Source organism: Bidens hawaiensis, unplaced genomic scaffold (assembly GCF_021521415.1).
Source record: "Bidens hawaiensis isolate Kalapana, Puna unplaced genomic scaffold, B.hawaiensis_p1.1 tig00025243_1, whole genome shotgun sequence".
In the NCBI taxonomy this organism is placed as follows: Eukaryota; Viridiplantae; Streptophyta; class Magnoliopsida; order Asterales; family Asteraceae; genus Bidens; species Bidens hawaiensis.
The window spans coordinates 138,270-161,536 of record NW_027505052.1 but is presented as its reverse complement, the minus strand read 5'-3'; the positions used below and the strand labels follow the sequence as shown (position 1 = coordinate 161,536).

The window sequence follows — 23,267 nt, the reverse complement described above, 5'->3', positions numbered from 1 at the left end:
AAGAGAGAGATAAGATACCTATGTATTCTCCTTTTTCAAGGGAAAGCAAAGGACAAAAAGAAGCCCGAATACTGTGAACCCGTGGGTCCAACTTTAAAGAGCACCGAAGAGTCAAATAACCTTGTAACTCCAAAGAAACACTATCAAAATGAAACAAAAAACTGATCAGCATTTTAAACTTTAAATTATTTGATCGCTACTGATAAGTAAGATACTGTTTTAATCCCAGAAATATAAGCAATTTTATTGAACCAAATACCTGAAGAAAGACAAGCTTCCGTCCCGAGTAAGAGAAAGCAAGACAGGACCTTGTGTCATAAGAGAAAATGATCTATACTGTATTGTTGTAAATTCAGTTTTATGTTTGCTCATACTTCTTCTGCGGTGGGTCCGTGATAAGGTACCTTGATGAGAATTCACTTTAAGTGTATATATAGATCCCTAACAGATCAAAACTAACAATTTAGTCTATGTGTGTGTGCGCTTGGTACAGGTCAAAACGATTTGCACATATTATCCACTATTTATAATAATCAATGTGTTGAATTGTTGATAATAATTAGAAGGAAAAAAAAGGCAATATTATTGAGATAACAATCTAAATCTTTGAATAAAAGGATTTAGGAGGTTGTAAGCATCAAAAATAGACTTTGGCCAACCTTTGACCCGTTCCTCTTTTAGTCAAAATTTTTACCCATTTCGTATAAAACATGATTAAATATCAGAATAAAGTCGACTTGGTTTGTAAAAGGCTGACCTGCGAATCCCCGCAGAAAATTAATTGACCCGTATGGTCATAATCAAGGGCAGGAACCTCGCCATCAACAACTATCTTACTTATTAATCTTCCTGTACTAAAGTTGAATACCTGCGATAGAAAATACATTATCAGACAGTCTACTTGATTAGTTAATTAGAAATCTCTCATGAAAATAAAGGAAGCAAAAGATTTGCATTGTTACCGAGACTTCTCTGTTTGCATTTCCAACTGCAAGAAAATTATTATTCACCTGCAATTAATTACATAAATTAAATTAGTAACACAAAGGGAGGCACCGGGAACAATATGAGAGCTAGTGGGTCTAGGAATGATGGTATGGGGCAGCACAATAACAATTACTTTAAACCGAGTATTCCAAGGCAAGCTGCCAAGAACAACAATGGTGGAAGAGTGTAAACCCATAACCCAATTATATTTTTCTTTAAATGCGTGGAACTAATTGTATCAACGATCCATAATCCTAAGATGATATCAAATTAACATTCTTTAAATGAATATTTGAACTTTGAAGTGTATTTTTGTATAAATAACAAAAGTTACATACACTTGTGCAGTTTAAAAATTTTCAAATTTAAAAACTTTTTTTTTCTTAAATGAATATTTGAACTTTGAAGTGTATTTTGTACTAAAGGCAAACAGTACATACACTGATACACTTACGCAGTCTAAAATTTTGCAAATTTGCCTTTTTTTGTTTCTTAAACGGTCTATAATGCCGCTTCGCTCATTAAAAAACGACTTTTTATTCCACTAAATACACTGATGTGTTGGTCATTGAATGACATAAGTGGAACATAAAGTAAACGAAAACAAATGCAGTGTCATAAGGTTACCAAATGGCTTGATGTGAAACAAAATGTTTACCCTTTAATGACACAAGTGAGATTTTCCTGAGTAAGATGACTAATGTGGGACAGATGACAAAGTAGGGTGGGATTTATGCAATTTTCCTTACAATATAACTCATAGTTGTTAAAATCGAGCGCCTTTTGCGCTTAAGTGCATTTAAAGCGCTAGGCGCATTAACTGCGAGTTGCATGCCTCGGATATTTAAAGCGCCCATTAATATGTTCCCAACCTTCCCATGCATATTTCATGTTTTGGATTTTGGTGTTTGGTTGTTCTATGAACTATTTCAAGAATGAATGTATGTTTTCTTATTAAGATGTTCTATTTTAGTTAAAAAAAATTGTTTTTTTAATGTGCGCTTTTTTTTAAATCGGGCGCTTGTTTTGCGCTTATCGCCTAAGCGCTAGGCCCAGCCTCAACGCTTTTGAGCGCTTATCGCATTTGATAACTATGATATAACTATATTAAAACTATAAAATGTTGATTTGCACTTACAGGGTGAAATCGAATACAAAGCTGAGAGGTAACTCCATATATTACTCGAAGGCAGAGGCCATTTGGAATATCCCAGACCCTCACAGTTTTGTCCAGTGAAGATGATGCAATGTATTGATTGTTCAGTGAGAAGTCAAAATCTATAAAAAGAAAAACAAAAAAAATTTGATTAAAAGTATAAAAGAAATCATAAAACTTTAAAGTGTCCTTTCTACAACATAAAGGCATCAGGACAAATGTCTTATTACACCCTCGAGACATTATATTGTTTGCGTTTTTAAGCTTCATTAAAGGTTTAATACAACAATGTGCTCCAAATATATGCATACTTTCACATCTTAAAGTTTACCCGATGAAAAACGTATATCATCACCTAAACATTTTATTTTCAAGCTGTTTTGTTTCAAAATTCATTTAGAATATTAAAGTTTACACTAGCAAGGCATTTTATACATCAATTAGCGGCCCAAAATGAAAATTTTAATTCGTTCCAGTTGCTTATGATTCTGTATGTGTAGAAACTACTGTAGCTTTATACAGATCATCATCATCATCATCATCATCATCATCATCATCATCATCATACTCAGTATATCCCACCAATAGCAATGCTATGGTAGGGTCTGAGGAGGGTAAGATGTAGACAGCCTTACCTCTATCCCATAGGGATAGAGAGGCTGCTTCCAGTGAGACCCCCGGCTCGATAGTAGTTTTGCATCAAGCCTTGGACATAAGGCACATAGCACTCAATCATCGGGACACCGGCTGATTGGTGCATGTGCCCTTGTCTTTCGGCTATCAACGCCACCACATGATGCCTGATTAACCTTCCGCCACTTTTAACGTTATTTTCATGAGATTAGTAAAATAACGTCAAAATTAGTGCAATTTTACTTTGGCTCACCCGAGGGTTCACACATATATACATTATATGCGTGCACCGCAAGCAGAGCGTTGTAGCTTTATACAGATATATGCTAGAAATTGACCACATACACTAAATAGTTTTTCTGTTACTATTTATAAAGCTAATAAATGTTTGTCCCAGTCCAAAGTTTTTGCAGACTGACATCCAAATATATAATCATAACTGAAGGGGTAAACTGCACGAAGGAGAAACAATTAGGCGCAAAAGAGAAACCAATTTTCAATAAGGATCAGTTTTAGAACTAAGTTATACTTTATAGTCGATTGTAGCAACAATGGACATGTTCAACCAGCAGCAACAGGCCATCTTTTGCTGATTTCTCTAAAAAGAAAACTGTTGATGCGGCATCTTACATGTCAGGTTAATGTATTTCAGTATTTGTATATGCGACATACCATGTGATGTAATCTTTCATGACTATTTGAAACTATAATTTGTAAGAAAAACCATATCAAACATATATATATATATTTTTAAAAAAAATTTCAACGCATTATAGACTTATAGCGTATGTGCATCATTCGGCAAATTAAAGAGAAAATCGACTAAAATTGAACCGAACTTTGTTACCAATTTTGGCAAACGCCTTAAACCAACTTAAAGTAACCAATTTTATCAACCAAGTTACATTTTATTACCTATTGTAACAATGAATGATGTGTTCAACCTGCAGCAGGTCATTTTTTTTTTCAGATAAGAACTTTTTATTTGCATGTGACATCTCATGTGGCAGCTGACATGACAACCACCACTGTCACAACAGTAATTTACAGATAAGATCAGTTAAAATGAAGTTGGGGTTGCTAAAACTAGTAATGAACTGTACAATGATATGTGCATATGATTGGCAGTTCCTAAATCAGAAAAAGTGTGATGTTTGTTTCAACTTCGTTCAGTTAGCACTAACTTTAAACATGATCAACACAAACAGATCACAAGAATACTTGGCAACAAAAAACTAGAAAATGGAGAATGCATCAAAAGACATTAAAGCAAAGACTCAAGGGTCAGTACCAGTTGATCCAACCTGTGACATCTTTTGAGTGTCCAGTCAACTTCTTCATGATTGAAGGTGGTTCAGAAACAGTGCAAACTGTTATTGTTCCTTCTGTTGCTCCATAGGCAAGTATATCAGAAGACATATGCCCAAACTTTATAACAGTAACTGCAAGTAAAATTAAAACACTCACTGCATGAATTTAAAAGAAACTAAAAATTAAATTACCATAAAAAATTAACTTGAAAGTTACCCATTGATTTGCATTCATCAAATATGCAATGCATTCCCACAAAAGAATATGCAGGTTCAACCTTTCGACGTGAGTTATCAATATCACTTGAATTTGCACCCAAACTAACAGTACGGCTTAGTGTTTGACTTTCACGTATATCCTGAAAATATAACGAATTATATAAAACACACCATTTGGACTCTTTGGGCTGCTTATTAAAACTCAATATCTGCTTACTGCCTTCTGAGACAGGGTTAGTACCATAGAAAATGCAACATAACATACTTTCTCATTTTGCATGTAAAAGTTTGACATATTAGAAGTCACTGAGTTTGCTAATTTATAAATATCTATAAAAATTCAGGGATGAAACGTTGGCTGCTTGTACAGTCAGCACATATTTGAATGCCACTTAGGCATTTTTTTACATGTATGCCATGCATTCGCTTTTTGGCTGACCTTAACAAACTAACAAATAACAATTCTTAGAACCCTGCCAACAACAAAACCATTCAAGTACGCAAAAAGAATCTATGTGGCATCCACATCAGCTAAAAGTGCCTACGTGGTGTCCACAAATGTGCTGGGTGTGCAGGTAACAAGAACCATGCCACAGGTTTGTATAAATTTAATAACTTCAGGGATGATAACACTCCAAAACTCCTTTGAGAAAATGTTTTGTGCAAAATGCGAGTTTTGTTGGTTTTTTTGATGCCATTAACCCTACAATATAAGTAGTTTGAAAATAAATTTTTTAACAAATGATCAGATAAGCTGTTCCAGGTACCCTCAAAATGCTTATCAGTTGTATTAAAAAGCAGTTATCATATAAACAGCTTTAAGAAAATAATCCCAAACAACCCCTCATTATCCCAATATATATGTATTTAGGGTGATGAAAGAAGTAAAACATACCCTGCTACCAGCCCAGCTTTCCGCCTCAAGTGCAAGGGAGAGTTGACTTGGAGAAGATATCCATCGCCCACTGATAAACCAGCCAGTAGATTAGCAATTATCACAAATTCATAATAATCTACTGGCAGCTTTTCAAACCATATCCTAACTAGTGAGCAAACTAACAACGTCAATGCATCTAATCCAACCACATTTTACTCAGTGACAACAAATTCACTTTAACCTACTTGCGTCTTTTCAAACCATATTATAATTAATGAACAAACTAACAATGTCACTGCATCTTAATCTGACCACGTTATGCCCATGATGAACGAATTCATGATAAACTACTTGCATTTTTCAAACCATATTCTAACTGGTAAACAAACTAACATTTTCACTGCATCTAATCCAACCACATTATCCTCATTGAAAAACAAATTCATGACAATCCATTTGCAATTTTTCAAATCATATTCTATTCTAACTAGTAAAAAAACTAACATTGTCACTGCATCTAATCCAACCACATTATCCTCGTCGACAAACAAACTAATGACAATCTACTTGCAACTTTTCAAACCATATTCTAACCAGTGAACAACCTAACAATGTCACTGCACCTTAATCCAACCACATTATCTTCATTGACGAACAAACACATGAGAATTCACTTGCAACTTCTCTAACCATATTCTAACCAGTAAACAAACTAGCAAGTAACAACGTCACCGCATCTAATCCAACCACATTATGCTTAGTGATGAACATTTTCAATTCAACAAGTGCAGTTATAATCAGACAGAAAGAAGCAAGTAAAAAAGTTGAGCCACCTGGTTCCAGGAGTGCTAGTTCGACTAGGCATTTGCGAATTCAACCAATTATCCGGCCTGTTGATGAAATTACGATATGCCACATATCCTTTGCCATTGCATCTCCAATCCTAACAACAACAACACATATCAACAGCTATACTCATTAATCATCAAACAAAACATCAAATTAAAATGAGTTATTAATCAGAGTACCTTCCGGCGAAGAACGCCTGATTTCGCCTTGCGAAAGAGAAGAATACGGCGAATTCCGATGTAATTAGGATCGGAATCGGCAGGACACGGTTGAAGCAAACAGCTAAATGTTTCTGGATCTTCGGTTACGTCTTTCTTTTTCTTCTCATTTTCATTGATCGTCTGATCCGTCATCTCTACGATTCCGTAGAATCCTTCATTCACACTAATGATGCATAAATCTAGGGTTTCGAGATCCTTCGTTATAAATTTACACTGTCTAATTCGTTACAGATCGAATCGCATCTACGATTTTGCAACAAATCGAAGGTTCACGGGAGTTTGAAATTGGCGTTGACAACGAGAGCATGTGCCGTTTCGTTCGTCGGTCTACGGTCAGTCCGTGACGGTAAAGTTAATAGTTATGCTGGTTGACACGTGGCAGTTCGATGGTTAATAGGTAAAAACAGCAGCCAAACTTGAACAAAAATATCGAGATCAAACTATAAATGTATTGAAAAAATTCATAAACGAGTGGGGTGGAGGGGCACTTAGTTTTTCGGTTGAAAACATGTTAATTTACACAATCCATAAAATTTTTTGGACGAGAAACGGCTAAATTATACAACTACGCGAAAGGGGGGACGAGGCCACCCCTGGCCCTCACTATGCTTCGCCTCTGTCTCCACATATATAACAGACGCATGCCTTTTTCTCTTTTTCTCTATGGTCATCCCCATCGATGGTTAAAATCTGTCACCATCGCTACCGCTAGGATTCGAACGATGTCGAAGTAACTAATGTCAGTTTAGAATAATTTCTCTTATGTTAATGTGCTGATGATATTCAAATTCAGACATTCCGTTAGTTTTACAATCGGTGGGTTTTCATATCCGATTGTCGTCGGGAATGGAATCATTTTTATGGGATATGTTATAGTCACAAGTTAGTTAAGCTGCATAGTTTTTTTAACAAAATTTAATAGGGTGATTAGGTAATATAGGAACAAGTGATACTAATGCATTAGAAGAGAGACGATGGAGGAGTAACATGAGCTGACAATATATTACACATGTTTACACAATACAAAGTTAAATGGGTTAGTGTTTAGGATAAAGAAGTTCAGGTCATAACAACTAGTTTTATACCCGTCCACCGTCAAAATTATAATTATTTGCATTTTAAACTAAAACAATATACGTTTAAGATACATGTTCAACACGTTTAGTATCAACACAAATTTAAGTAAACGAATTAAATATATATTAAAAACTATAAACAACTATGTAAACTGATCAGGGCTAGGACCATAAAGAAAGGGATGTTCATGGTTCATGGATCAAGGACCATGTAAAATGGGAAATCATACACCGAAGTCGGACCAAACTACTAGTAATAGATACTTTGCTTATTAAAACCTTGAACACAATGGCTTTGTTTGTGCAAGGGTGTTCGGAAAAAAACCTCATTTAAATAGAAAAACGTACTTCAAAATGATCTTTGACTATTATAAAGTCAATCTAAGAGAATTGATTTGATACAAGCTTTTCTAAATTGTCATTTACCTTATTAGCAACTCCAATACCTAGATTGAAATCTATGGATCGCTTGTAGTCAGTATATGAAAGAAACAAATCATGACCAATACTTTCAAATACATGCTCTAAAACATATGTATTGTAGTAAGAAAGATAAGCATATCACACCCGAATAAGTTGGTTATGCACATTCAAAGTCAAAGTCAAGGAGGGGCCAAGTGGCTGATCAAGTGCAGGTCTATGATGCTTCAAGATTGATACTCGCTTAGCTTTTATCCTACCGCCTCACCAAAAAGTGTAACGCCAAAACCAATAGCCATGTGTAATATGTTAAGACATTTTATAATTCTTTTTATTTCATCATCACCTAGTGATGCATATATGGTCACAACAGTATTATTCTGCCAAAAGAAGCCATGGTTGTAGCCCCTTCCCTTGGTGAGTTGGTGACCCCATGTTCCTCATCCGGTGAGGCTTAGAGCGGCATAGGTTAAATGTGAAGCCTGAAAGACAGTAGTCTTGCTTGTCTACAGTAGTGTAAGAAACCTAACCCGAGAAAGAAGACTCGTGTTGACCCGAACCAAACAACATGTTACCTGCCCATGAAAGATGCTAATCACTAAACTAAAAAATGGTGGTTTTGACTCGTTTATTGAAAAAAGTTAAGGTCGACCGGTTTACTAAAAAAGAAAAGCCTGGCTCGTTTTATAAAATGATAACTTCGACCCATTTACTAAAAATGGTAAATAACCCGTTCAGTGAAAAAGATAAAATTTTTTCTCGTCTACTAAAAATGATAATCTGACCCGGTTAATTAAAATGATAATTTGATCTACTTACTAAAATGGTAATCTTGACCCGTTTGCAAAATGGTGCATCTGATTGCCTGCTGCTAAAAACAATCCAAGATTATGCAAATCTGCTCGTGAAGCCAGTTTGATCACAACTTCTTTCACTCCTGTTTAAAGCCAGTTTGAGCACAACCACTATTCAAGTGATTAAAAATAGAAAAATATAACCAAATACAGAGACCTTATCGGTTGAATTCTCCATTACTTGCAAATGTCTGCATCTAAAATGGTGGATGGTATTTGGCTAGCACTTTATTTATTCTAAATACACAATATAAGAGGAGGTAGAATATAAAATAATGTCATCCTCCTTAAAAAAAACCAACATGATATAATGAAACCCCACGTATAAGCGTATTTTACAAGTTAAGACTTAAAAGTGTCTTTCCAAACACTAATTGAACACAAAAGAAATATTTGAATTAGAAACCAATGCACGTTACACTCAGATAACTAACAATTTTTTGTATGAGCTTTTGGTGTCTACAAAAGAATAAGAAGTTAAAAATATTAAATTCAAATGGATTACATAATAAGGAGCTACACACCAATTTGGCACTTTCATCTTCAAAATAAGATGCTGCAATCCATCCAATGCAGTGAACTGACAAATCATTCAAGGAAAAGCTGTAATTAGTAATAGTAGTAACATAGAAAAGAGGTTATATACATAAATATTTTAGCATATAATAAGTTCACATCACAATACTGGACAGACATAACCATGAAATAACTGATTATAACATCTATACAGGTACAGAACCATTAATAGAGACATGAGCAATATAATTCAATGCCGGGTAAACTGAATAGAAGCCAATTCAAGGTTTGAAATAATATGAAAGCTTACGAGCAACCAATGCAGGCGGGATGTATTATGGCAGTCAGTCGCTGAGATGCATATCTTGGCTTGAAATCAGTCAGTCGCTGAGATGCATATCTTCCTCTTCCTCTTCCTCTTCAGTGCCGTCTGGAGAATGATGGCACTTGGTAAATGGTTTCTTATATAAGGCTTAGAAAACGTACGCCAATTTTGGGTAGTGGGGTTAAACTGCTATAGGTCTAGCAACTGCTTGTAACCTCTGCTTCTAGAAGCAGTTTTTTGAGTTTAAGCGGTCAGGATTTTGTTTCAGAATAATCTAATGGCTGATATTAATCCAAAATCAGTTTTTTTTGATGGGAAACAATATACTATATAATTATGTGCCTATTGTATTTCATAGGTACGGTGACACACCAACATGTGTACTTATTTATTTATATGTGGATTGTATACAATATCATTAGTGATCGGTATCTGGGAACATTGTTAGTTGAAACACTTTAGTTTTCTTCATTACTATTTTACATTCTTAGTTATACTACTTTATTTTTTATACATGTGCCATACCGTTATGAGTATCTTTGTAACTATTACGTCACCTAACACTCGTGTCATGTGTATCCCATATCATTGCGTCACTGGCAGTTTGACTTAACTTCTAACCCCTTGTTAACCTCAATTTTGGCATCCCCTTGGATTTGCTATTAACATGTGACAATCCAATAAACATTAAACAATTGGCCAGTACAAGTAGGTTCCAAAAAGAAATGACATACACTTACAAACTGAAAACTAGTTACAATATGAAGTGGCATACGAGTTGGATGACCCACATCATACCAATAACTCAATAACGAGGCAACATTCTTGTAATTAAATCAAGAAGATCATACCACTATTTTCAATTTATAGAATTCGGTATATCACTTATCGTTGTGGACTTTATAGCTATATAATGGACTCAGTTAGGTTCAAACCAAGATGATTTACTTGAAATAAAAGCTTCTTAGAGTATTGATATTTCATAAATAACAAAAACAAAATCATCAAAACACATAAAATATAGTCCATAAAAGCATTCTGTGATGGCAATCCTTAAATCCAAAAACGAAAAAAGAAATAACTAGCTTCATAGAAAACAACATGCACAATCTTCATAGCCGTCAGGGTGTTCAATGATTAATTTAGCAGACGGTGATGCTCGCGGAAATGAAAGTAGTAGCATGCCTCTAAGCATTTTCAATTCTGCATCAACAGAAACTCTATAATCAAAGCGTATTTGTACTTTCTTTAGCACTGGTGACTTGCCCATGATGAGTTTCACAAATTCCATCACAAGAGCTGACATACTATAAATCATGCTTATCTCCAATATCTCAAGATGATCCAAGTTCAGATCTGGGTGGTTTTGTGGATCAAGAAAGTTGTTGGGAGTTTGTTGAACATGAAAGTTTGCCTTGTCATCCATCTAATTAGAAAACATGTTAGAAATGCCAATAAAAGTATAAAGAATTAGTACCAAAAATAAGAATAACACTATTTACCGATAAAACAATGTTCTCTAACATAGGAGAGCTCCGGATAATGCAAAGGGTAGCGGAAATCTCGTTTCGATCCATCAAGCACACACTCAAATCTAGAACTTTGAGATGGACGAGTGAAGTTGGAAGCGTATGTGGCATGCCACCTGCAGATAAGTACTTTAACCGAATACAAAGGCCAAAATTAGCAAACAAATACAAGGGTATTCTTACTAAATATAATCTTTAACCTAAATATTACCTTCATGTAATCCTTTGAGACATCCAAAGCTTGGGCATGCTCTGCCAACAATATTGCCATTTCTTTGACAAGACGCTCGTTCTCACTGCATCTCGGATGGGTATTTGACTAAGAATACTTTCAATTATGTTTTCAGGAAGATTGCTGATGATATCTGAATTTAGGCATTGGGTTCTTTTACCACTACCTGTTGGGTTTTCATACTCCATGACTACAGCTGACCTAAGGATTTGCAAACATACACGGAACAAATCAGATTTAGGGCAGACAATATTCTTGAACTGAAATGATATTTATAATTTATAAACAGCACTGATAATGATAACTAATTGTATAAGTTAATACATGTGCAAAATAAATACATAAAACTGAATACACATTGCGTACCTGGGGTTTAGGCTGGAGACGAGACGACGATATTTGCTTGAATCGGCTGCCGCATAGTCCACGAACGGAAGACTTTGGTCGGCTATATTAGGTCTGTCGTCTGTAAAATGAGCGGACAATGAAATATATGGTGTGAATATAGTAAGGACTGTAGGATCATTTGCTGGAAGTTTAGGGGCTGTTAGTGTAATTATTACTATTGCTCATTTCGTTTTGAATGAAGTATTTGAAAATTGTCCCATCGTCTCTCTAGTTTCTTCTCTCCAATTACGTTCAATACTATTTAAATCGTATAACTGATTAACTGGTGTAGAGGTAGGGTACAAAAAAGACCCAAATACTCTTAAGTACCACCCGCGGGTCACAGAGAATGCTCTTATAAGCCACCCGCGGGACAAACGGATCACCCGCATATCAAGATAGAGGAGGAACATGCTCATAATACGCGCGGAAGCATCCGAACAACCTCAAAAGTCGTCCGCGGGACAAGACACATGTCCGCATAAATAACTGGAGGATAGTGCCAGTAGGACAGCTGTCACCATTCAAATGCTTTCTAGAAGAAGGCTCATGATTCTTACTTGGGGAATACGTGACATACTAACCAATGAACAAAGGACACCTGGCCAGGTTGTTATAACCGTGCACATGGTCAGGGTGCGATCCATCCTATCAGCTGTTGACACGTGTCCAAGTTGTTATACTCATGCACATGGGACGTATAGCTCAACCGATCACAAGAAGACACATGTCCAGGCGGTTATCAAAGATCTTCTAGAACAGGACAGCTGCCCCAATCATCTTCCATCATCCTTCGGCTATAAATACCTTGTCAAACGGTATGAGGTATTCATTCACTCACATATATTCTGACTACACTTAGTCTTTATACATCAGTACTTTCTTCATTACGAACGTTACTGATTCTCACGCCGGAGGCTGGTTACAGGAAGACCCCCCCCCTCTTGTCCTTCCTGTAACGAGACTCACGGTGTCTGTTTTGCAGGTTCCGGTCACTGGACTTTAGGAAGCCTTACTCATATCGTGGTAGTAATTATCGTATTGTACCCTGTGGACTCACTGGATCCAGGACCCATACCCGGGGAGCGGATCAGTGTTTCTTCAACTGGTATCCGAGCTGTTATTACCAAACGCTCTAACCGATTCAATCAATGGCAATGGCAATTGTTAGTGCATGTTTTGTAACAGATGATCTTTCGTGTTTGTTAGAATTGAGAGCAACGGTCAAAGGGGAGACTGTTGGTGCATTCTGTGACCGTCGCTATGCAATTCTGACCAGCGGATCGTCACAGGCGAAGTTAGCACAACTTCGCCTAGGCGAAGTTATAACAACTTCGCCAACGGCGAAGTTGTAACAACTTCTGCCTTAGGCGAAGTTATCACAACTTCGCCCTAGGCGAAGTTATGAACAACTTCGCCTACTGAAGCCCAAGCCCGTGAAGATTGTCTATATATACATGTGTCGTGTTAGGTTATGAAAGGGGGAATCCAGTAATTCAGAGAGTGGGTGTTACAGTTTGAGTGTCAAGAGAGAGCAAGAGAGTGAGAGTCGTGTGAGACGACCCGAGGTAGAGCTCACCTCGGGTCAGTCGTGTTTCTGTTTATGTTATGGTATGTAACGTGTTTTATTATTATATGAATCTGCAGATTTGATTATCCATTCTTGTATTTGTTTGTGTATTTGATCGTGTACGTGTTTGTGTTCTTCGTCTATACACCAATAAACGAGTCTAGGAGGATTCCGCACTCCTAGACCTCGTGCGGATCTCGTATCGATCAGCACCGGGACTAACAAGTGGTATCAGAGCCTTAGGCTCTTACGCTATGGTTCGAGATCTGCGTTTTTGGTGTTTCTGGCACGTTTCTGTGCGTTTTCGGCCGAACAGCCGCCGCAGGCGAAGTTATTGGGTTCAGGCGAAGTTGTCGCTTAAATTTTAGGGTTTAGGCGAAGTTATGAACAGGCGAAGTTATGGCCAGGCGAAGTTATGAACAGGCGAAGTTATGGCCAGGCGAAGTTATGGCCAGGTGAAGTTAAAAAAAAAAAAAAAAAAAAAAAAATTATTATTGTTTGGAGTTTTCGTCTGTATGGCCGGGTGTACACGATTATTGTGAGACCAAAGATGTTGTTCCGTCAACGAGTGATCTTGTTATCTCTTGGTCTTACGTGTGAACAAATACGTGTCAACTCTGGATTTGGAGTTGAGGTTGTGAATGGGATATTGTTTGAAACTGGATATTGACACATATTCGGGTGTTTGTGGGCAATGAAATTGTTGTTGTTCGTGGTTGACCAACCGAAGAAAGTCAAATTGAACTGAAGGTTTTCGTCATTACTGGATTGCGGTCAGAGCATATTATTTATGTTATTTTCAAGGCGTTCGAGAATTGGATCCTGAAACGTGATGCTTATTTATACGAGTGAAGATTCTGGAACAAGTTGGATTTAACCGGGAATTAAAGTCTCTATGTTCTTGATTGTTATCCCTGGTGATTGAAGATGCTTCGGATTAATTAATGGTCATGTGTTAGATTCTGTCAAGGTGGTTTTGTGATGAAATTGATCACCTGATGTTGAGTAGTTGAAGATTAAACCTTATCGTATGCCGACGAGTTGGTGAAGTTGTGGAGGAAGCCCAACTTCATGTGTTGGTGAAGTCAGATGGACTCACGTGATTGGTTGAGATGATCTATTGGCACGAGGATGCATGCATTTCAAAGACCTCAATCGTTATAGTCGGAGAAGCTTACACTGAAGGGGAGATCTGATATGGAAGACGCTGGGTGATTGGTAGATTTGTGAAGCTACAGGACAGATTCAGACACGGCTGGTTGATGAACAAAACAGAAGATCATCAGTTAAGAGGGAGTCTGTTAGTGCATGTTTTGTAACAGATGATCTTTCGTGTTTGTTAGAATTGAGAGCAACGGTCAAAGGGGAGACTGTTGGTGCATTCTGTGACCGTCGCTATGCAATTCTGACCAGCGGATCGTCACAGGCGAAGTTAGCACAACTTCGCCTAGGCGAAGTTATAACAACTTCGCCAACGGCGAAGTTGTAACAACTTCTGCCTTAGGCGAAGTTATCACAACTTCGCCCTAGGCGAAGTTATGAACAACTTCGCCTACTGAAGCCCAAGCCCGTGAAGATTGTCTATATATACATGTGTCGTGTTAGGTTATGAAAGGGGGAATCCAGTAATTCAGAGAGTGGGTGTTACAGTTTGAGTGTCAAGAGAGAGCAAGAGAGTGAGAGTCGTGTGAGACGACCCGAGGTAGAGCTCACCTCGGGTCAGTCGTGTTTCTGTTTATGTTATGGTATGTAACGTGTTTTATTATTATATGAATCTGCAGATTTGATTATCCATTCTTGTATTTGTTTGTGTATTTGATCGTGTACGTGTTTGTGTTCTTCGTCTATACACCAATAAACGAGTCTAGGAGGATTCCGCACTCCTAGACCTCGTGCGGATCTCGTATCGATCAGCACCGGGACTAACAGCAATGGCAACACGTGATTAGTTAGTAGAACAAAACGTTAAAAGAGCATGATCTTTGTTCAAAAAACCATATTAAACCAAATGAAAATGTTACTGGCTTAAACAAAAAAGTTACAAGTTTCATAGTTTGGGTTTATTGGGTCGTTCCGTTTATTAGGTAAAAGGAATCATATGTATCAGATGTAGTCAGGATTAGGGTCCGGTTTTGACGATTTTTATGACAAACCGTGAACCAAATCGTTAGTAATGGTTTTTGATTATCTAAAACTGAAACCGAACCGTGATGAACGGGTTTGGTTCCAGTTTGGTTTCACGGTTTAGACTTTATATAAAATGCACAAAATAATGGAAAGAATTCATCATGGAGAATAAATTAAGTTTTGTTGTTTGAGGGACTTGCGTGTGGCATTTACTTGAAATAGTCTCTTACAAATAGCCGAAGATTAAATTTATAACACATCGTGCAAGCAAAAACATTTATTAGTTTATTGTTATTGGCCATATGTCTGTCTGCCGAAATAAGAGGGTATTGTTACAAAAGCTTTCTGAACCATATTGATGTTGATTTGTAGGCTATATTAGCATTTCAATATTAGATCCAATCTATATTTATTAACTATAATATTAGATATAAAATGTAAAATATAAATAATTTTAAAATAAAAATGTACGCATAAACTTAACGGTCTGGTCCGGTTTTATACGGGCGGTTTTGGGTATAAACCATAAACTAAACCGTTCATTACGGTTTTTAAGTTTTGAAACTGACCGGCTAAAACCTTGCGGAAATTAAAAGCCAACCGTGTAACCAAACAGTTCAACGGTTTGAACTGTTTCACGGTTTAAAACCAAATCGTGAACACCCCAGTCGAGAACACATTTTAATTGATGTATTACAACAAATCTACATTGCTAGGAAATCCAAAACAATGACTTATCGACTAATTTTCAACTTTAGATTCGTTTTCCATTGATACCATACCAGTATCTGTTAAAAAAACACCACCCAATCAGATTTAACAACATATCCATCTAAATTCCGATGCCAACTTTAGTACGCATGTTTTCAATTTTTGACTTCCGTTGTTGCATGACCAAAACTCGCTTCTCTAATGCCGAATGCTTTGGTTACGGCTCCGTCATGTTGCAAGTACAAAGATTAGCGCATCAGGGTCTATTTTCCATGTATTGCTTCTAGATAAATGTTCCGAACAACCTCGACACCCAATCAAATTAACCGGGACCACGCTGGCTTAAAAGTTTGGCATTCCCTGGGAAACCATACCGCCGACTGGCACCTGACAGTCGCTGTGTTAACACAAGAGCGAGACTCTCTAACGTAACACACAGTGGGTAAAAACCCGGGTGGTTTTGGGGAAAACTCAAGAGTAAAGCCTACTACCATTGGGCCACAAGTGATGGATACATTTTTATATTAATTAATGGAAAATCAAATGTTGTGGCTAGAAAATTTGGGATGTTTTGTTCTTAGTCAAAGCAACAAGCCAAGCATACATAAGTATAAAATATCGACTAACTAAATAGTTTGTAAACACTGAACACACATTTGTTATCACACTTAGATGCCTCACAAATCTTCTTTTCCTGCTACCAAATCAGATGTAGGGCAAAACAATGGAAAAATTGGAGGCTTTAGAAATTTATTCAAATCAATTTATTGTGTGGTTGATTATCATATACTTCAACTGGATTGATGTTTATATATACCACTGTTGATCATGACGACGAAGTCATAAGTTGTACAAATTGAAAGGAAAACTAAATATGAAAAATTACGGGTTAGATCGGAGTTGAAAGAATTAGCAAGAGATTTAACTTGAATAACTCATGAAGAACACTTTAATTACTAAATTTTTTTTATGTTATTAATATTTGTCCAAAAAAAATATGTAGCTCGTGAAAATAAGAGTGTCACAAAATATAACCTCATCTCCGAGGAAGGCTAGTGATTGTTTCAAGCTACTTTCTTTACAACTTTTTAAAGCTTAGTGATTTCCAACGAAATTGGTAAGGGTGTATATTGGTTCAATTTCTTTTCAAAAACAAGGATGAAGTTAAACTCAAGAATGAAGATCTGTCGAGTTTCACTTCGAATGAAGTTCAACTAGAACGATTGGCCGTGACAACCCGATAAACCAGATTAAACAATTGAAAACTAGTTGCAATATGTAATGGCTTATGAGTTGGACTTTCTCGATAATTTAACCATGAAGATCTGTATCACTGGAGACTATAGCTAAATAATGAACTCATATATTTAGGTTCAAAACCAAGATGATTTACTTTAAATGAAAGCTTCGGATCAACTTGTGATATTTCATAAAGAACACAAAACGAAATCATCAAAACACACGCAAAATAGTCCATAAAAGCATTCTGGAAAGGAAAATAAGTAGCTTCATAAAAAACAACAGCCTTTATAGCCTTGGTGGGCGGCCAATGATTAACTTCGCAGAAGGTGATGCTCGAGGAAATGAGAGTAGTAGCATTTTCAATTCTTCACGATCAACAGGATCAGTACAATGAAAGTGAATTTGTACTTTCTTTAGCACAGGTGACTTGGCCATGACGAGTTTCGCAAATTCCATCACAATAGGTGAGTAATTACTCATCATTCGTATCTCCAATATCACAAGATGATTCAAGTTCAAATCTGGGTGGTCTTTTGGATCAAGAAAGTTGGGAGTATGTTGATCAGGCAACTTCTCATTATCATACATCTAATCAGAAAACATGTTAGAAATGTCAAAAAATGAAAAAGTTTAAAGAATCACTATTCACTACCATAAATAAGAATAATACAATTTACCCAAAAAACAATTTTCTCCAAGACAGGAGAGCTTCGGATAATACAAATGACAGAACACATTTCGTTTCGATCCATCAAGCACACACACAATTCAAGATCTTTGAGATGGACGAGTGAAGTTGGAAGCGTGCGTGGCATGCCACCTGCAGATAAGTACTTTAACCGAATACAAAGGCCAAAATTAGCAAACAAATACGAGGGTATTCTTACATTAGATATAATCTTTAACCTAAATATTACCTTCACGTAATCCTTTGTGACATGCAAAGTCTTAATCAAAGGTACACACTGTAAAACATCAGCAAATGTAATCTTGTTTCCGCCTGCTATAAAGACATTCTCTAGATCCCACTGCATTAAAATACCTTTATATATACTAACAGATTAACATCTATCATTAACTAAAGGAACTTTCTAAATAGTTGGTTACCAAATGGATAAAAATACCTTTATATATACTAACAGATTAACATCTATCATTAACTAAAGGAACTTTGAAAATAGTTGGTTACCAAATGGATATTCTCAAGCATCGGGCACTTGGAGAGGAACCGTTGAAGCGTTTGAGCAGAAACCTCAATATCCCAAAAAACCATGGTTGTCAAGCGACTAAATCCATTAAACGCCAATGGAGGTTCAAAAATACAGTTTCTGAGATGTATAACCTCTAGTCGTTGCAATGAAAAGAAAGAAACAGGAAGCTTGTAGAGGCGAACATCAACACCATAATTTTCGAAGTAGAGTTTTTTTAATTTATTTCCCTTTGCAAGATAACTCATCATCTTGGCAACCTCAGATTCAAAATCAAGACGAGTAACCGGATAGTCAAAGTCTAGTACTTCTGGACCGTTGTGTGATAACAAAACATGGAAGATGACAGTGGCAAGCTTGTATCTCATAAATTTTGTGTAATCAAAATCAGGCGGTGATTCAACCGTATCGTAATCAGAATATTTGACCATCTCGAATGTAAATTCAAGCTCGGGCATGCTCTGCCAACAATATTGCCATTTCTTTGACAAGACACTCGTTCTCACTGCATCTCGGATGGGCATTTGACTATACTTTCAATTATGTGTTGAGGAAGGCTGCTGATGATATCTGAATCTAGGCATTGTGTCTTTTTAGCACTACCTGTTGGGTTTTCATGCTCCATAACTAGAGTTAGACCTAGGATTTGCAAACATATACGGAACAAATCATATTTAGGATATTTTGATCATGACAACATCTGAAAAATAAATAAATAAATAGAAACTGAATATGAATTGCATACTAGGGTTTAGGCCGGCCGGAATGTAAAATAACAAGAGAGATAAATAGGTCACAAAACTAATCCATTCTCATTCATCGGCTAAATTACAACTGTACCCTCAACCATTACAAAGGAGTCCCTACACTTACCATTATTGTAAAAGAGACCCTAGATTAATAAATCGATAACAAAGACGAGGGTCGAGGGTAGGTAACACTAATTGCTTGAATCGGATGCTGGTTAGTCCACGGCGAGCGACTTTGATCGGCTAAATTAGGTATGTCGTCCGCAAATAATTACCAATAATTACCATTGTTAGTTCAAGTATGTTTACTGTATGGTTTGTTCTGGTTATGAATGAATATAGAAATTTGTCTCAATGTCTCACTAGTCCTTTCAAATTCCCTCTACTTCTGTTTGATTCGTATAACTGGTATCACAGTTGTTCCGATCCTTATTGAGTCGTCAAACACTCTACGTACTTGATTCATTATCGATGGTAACACAAGCAAGTGGTAGAACAAACGTTAAAAGAGTATATATGATCGAGCAAGTTTTTCAATAGATCGACGGTTTTGTACATAGTAACACATGAGGTCTTTAAATATGATTTTTATGGTTTTCAATTCAAAATGAGTACTAATTAAAGAGTGAAATAAAATCAAACCATACCAAACCAAACCAAACGTACCGAAATGTTACTAACATACTAGGCTTGTCCAAAAAAAAGTTAAAAGTTCCATAGGTTGGGTTTATTGGGTCAAAGGAATCATATGTGTAAAATGGAGTTGGGAACACATTTTAATTGAAGTATTACAACAACTATACATTTTCCAAATAATCATTCAAACACAAGCTTATTTATTTTTTTGCCAAGAAATCCAAAACAACGATTTTATTAAGTTTAAAAATCAGATTCGTTTTTTGGATACCAATATCTATTAAAAAACACTATTGAATCAGATTTAACAGCATATCCATCTGAATTACGATGCCAACTGTAGTACGCATGTGTTCGATTTTTAATTTCCATTGTTGCATGACCAAAACTCGCTTCTCTAAATGCCGAATAGCTTGGTTGTGGCTCCGTCATGCTGCATGTACAAAAGATAGTGCATTAGGGTTTACTTCTAGATAAATGTCGAACCCCCACAACCTCGACACCCAACCAGCTCACGCTAAACCACCTCATACACATCTTATTAGAGGTAAATAGGCTAATCGAGCCGCTACTACGTTATAGTCCAACTAAAATGACCATCACACTATAATCAAGTGTAGAGTCATGTTAATGTAATCATTTTTGGGCCTTATATTAATTTAAAGATGGATTAAATAGAAGAAAGAAACAGATGATATCAAAAGAGAGAATTTTTAAAAATAAAGCATAGTCTTACGTAGTCGCTAGGCCTTCAATGTTGCCTCCGTCTCCAACGGTGATGTACACAGGGGCATTTTGGTCAAATAGAGGAGTGCATTTCCCATTCACTATGTTATAAGCAATGTTGGATATTCGATTCTGTGTGTGTAATCATTTCAAAAAAAAATGGTAAGAAATTACAATATTGTGTCCCAATTTCATTAAAAATTTACGCGACACCGTTAGATGTATGCAATATCTGATAAATGTTAGATTGTATCCACTTACCAAGCGCTCATAAGCATGAACATGACCAGCAAACACGATGTTAACCTTGTATTCCACAAACAATGCCTCAAACATAACTCGCATGGTCTCGCCTTCCATGTAATGGTACACATTGCTATTGTACCATGGCGAATGCATAAGAACAATCAACCACGGAGTTTCGCATCTATTGACCTTAGGTAACTCCTTCACGAGCCACATAAATTGAGGAGTGTATGTTCCTACACCAATTTAGTTAAATGTTTTATAGTTTTATCATAGTTAATGGTTTTCCGTATTGGAAAATTATTTAATTATAACAATAAATGATATTATAAGTCTTACCGTATGCCGAATAAGAAGACAATACAATGATATATGTCGAAGCTCTCTTGATCGAGTACCATAGGGGTTCGGAGCTCCCTGATGCGTTAAAAGGAACATGATATCGGTGAAGGAAAGGCTTAAATGGCTTGCTTTCGCCCTATATCAAGCCATACATCATTACTACGTGTAAAATGTTACTTAAAATAAAAGGAAAAAAATGTAAACAGATTAAAATCATCTAAGTATATTTTAAAAAAAATGCAATCATGTATATTGTTCTATTTAAAAACTTTGATTATTATTAATCATACTTAACACGTTAACTATTTATAATAAACTTAAATGGACAAACTTATGTTTACGGGTAGGTTCACTTACAAGATGATCCATTTTCACATGAAGTTTAACCTGCCCATCTTACCAAATACAATTAATCATTTTTAAGACGTTTACTTACTATGGAAGGATTATAATCGATTTCATGGTTTCCGGCGGTCCAGATCCAAGGTTGATAAGCAACGCTTCTTTCAACGAACCTTGCCCAACTATCCCACCTCCGATTATCATGATACAGGTAGTGATCAGCATAAGACAAATTACCAACATACAACACTGATTCCCCTTTAATCGGGTTCAATTCATAATGTGTGAGTGTGACATTTGAATAATATTTTTGACCAAGATCCCCTACACAATGCCAACTTAATTAAGCAAGTCACATTTTGTGCAACAATACACAAGATCTAGTTCCAATAACATACCGATGATTCCAAAAGTATAGGGCACATCAGGACCGACTGCAGGAGGAGTCACAAACTAAAATGTCCTTGTAGTATGATCAATCCCAACCTCTAATAATACTTGGTATTGGACTGTCATAAGTTTGTTAAAAGTTGTGTTAATAAACTAATAACAAAGAAATGGATACTATTATAAAAAATAATAATGTATTTTCATACTTTTACTTTGATATACAATAAATAATATAATACTTGCATTATTCCCCCTCATTGAAGTATATATATTTACTGATACTAGCAAGTTAAAAAAAAACATACTACTAAATCACATGGATAATCTAAAATGTAAAGAGGTTGAAAATAGACCTCTAAATTTTGGAGGGTACAATGATGTATGTAACCAGAGGTGTAATTGTAGTACTTGTAAGTGGTGATTTGGCCTGTAGCTTGGTCCTTCCGGGTGCCATCTTGAGGCCAATAGAGAACTTTGCTTGAACCCGGTTCATCCACCGTGACCCATGACACTATTACTGCTTTTCCCACATGATCTCCTTGTGTTATATGAATCTTAAAAAAATGAAAAACATCATAATGACATGTCTTGATTATTTTAAATGCAAAAGTTCCAATTTTATTAGCATGACTCACAAATAAGTTGATTATCTTGTGTAATTTATTAGTAAATGCTTAAAACAATTTTTATTAGTAGCTTCCAAAAAAAGTTATTTATAATGCTTTAAGATTTTATCCTACCCTTGACCCGCTTCAATCCTACCATTTTCAACCCATTCGTTTCAATTCGACCATATATGACCCTCCAGTTTTAATTCGATTGTGACCCTCCAGTCGAACATTTTTACCTGACCAGCCGGTTAGTGATAGTTTAGGGTCTTGCTTGTAATGTGTCTCTATATATAACAGACCACCACTGTAACAAAATAATTACCAAAATCATTTAGGATGTTTTCAGAATATATCTTTAACAACAATATATAAATGTTAAGAAAAATAGATTGTAAGAGCAATATATAAATAATTTAGCATCACCTGTTGAGGGGCATTGTAGCCAGGAGGAACCCTGAAGACATCACTATCAAAGGGCATGTCTATGCTTCTTTCTTCATTCCTAACAAAAGAGATTGTAATACCTCCATTAGAGAGCAACAATAAATTACCTCCATTATCTAATGCCAAAATACATAAACATGCAAGCAAAAACCACTTGCAAAATCCCATTTTCTAAATAAAATAATTTAAATAACACACTAGATGGTGTTCTTGGTGTTATCTTATTAAGGAGGAAACTTATAGGAGTTTTTTACAGTGTGACACGTCCAAAACTTTGGATTTTGACATGTACTCAATAACTACGGTGATTTCTAGGTAGAATGACTTGTACC

At 36.1% G+C, this 23,267-nt stretch overlaps 3 protein-coding genes and 1 pseudogene across 4 annotated transcripts; all 4 read right to left on the bottom strand.

Annotated features, from left to right (window-relative positions):
• Window positions 1–4: 4 nt before the first annotated feature.
• On the bottom strand, window positions 5–7,322 carry LOC143610262 (uncharacterized; the record flags this gene model as incomplete). Its single annotated transcript, XM_077084789.1, has 10 exons — window positions 6,211–7,322; window positions 6,016–6,125; window positions 5,201–5,270; window positions 4,304–4,445; window positions 4,081–4,218; window positions 2,126–2,265; window positions 963–1,010; window positions 758–868; window positions 260–441; window positions 5–140 (listed from the first exon to the last, which is right to left on the bottom strand). Coding segments are annotated over exons 1-10 (1,251 nt in total), but the record flags the coding sequence as incomplete, so codon positions are not given.
• Window positions 7,323–10,530: 3,208 nt separating this feature from the next.
• LOC143610261 (F-box/FBD/LRR-repeat protein At1g13570-like) lies at window positions 10,531–11,243 on the bottom strand. Its single transcript, XM_077084788.1, has 3 exons — window positions 11,184–11,243; window positions 10,946–11,101; window positions 10,531–10,869 (listed from the first exon to the last, which is right to left on the bottom strand). Exons 1-3 carry the CDS (start codon window positions 11,241–11,243, stop codon window positions 10,531–10,533), a joined length of 555 nt encoding a protein of 184 aa, XP_076940903.1.
• A 5,773-nt stretch (window positions 11,244–17,016) lies between these two features.
• Window positions 17,017–19,341, bottom strand: LOC143610251 (F-box/FBD/LRR-repeat protein At1g13570-like; annotated as a pseudogene). Its single transcript, XR_013149559.1, has 3 exons — window positions 18,412–19,341; window positions 17,919–18,259; window positions 17,017–17,829 (listed from the first exon to the last, which is right to left on the bottom strand). The product of XR_013149559.1 is annotated as an F-box/FBD/LRR-repeat protein At1g13570-like (transcript).
• Window positions 19,342–20,075: 734 nt separating this feature from the next.
• LOC143610259 (purple acid phosphatase 2-like) lies at window positions 20,076–21,809 on the bottom strand (the record flags this gene model as incomplete). Its single annotated transcript, XM_077084787.1, has 5 exons — window positions 20,076–20,267; window positions 20,571–20,692; window positions 20,822–21,042; window positions 21,146–21,284; window positions 21,585–21,809. Coding segments are annotated over 5 exons (897 nt in total), but the record flags the coding sequence as incomplete, so codon positions are not given.
• Window positions 21,810–23,267: the final 1,458 nt, after the last annotated feature.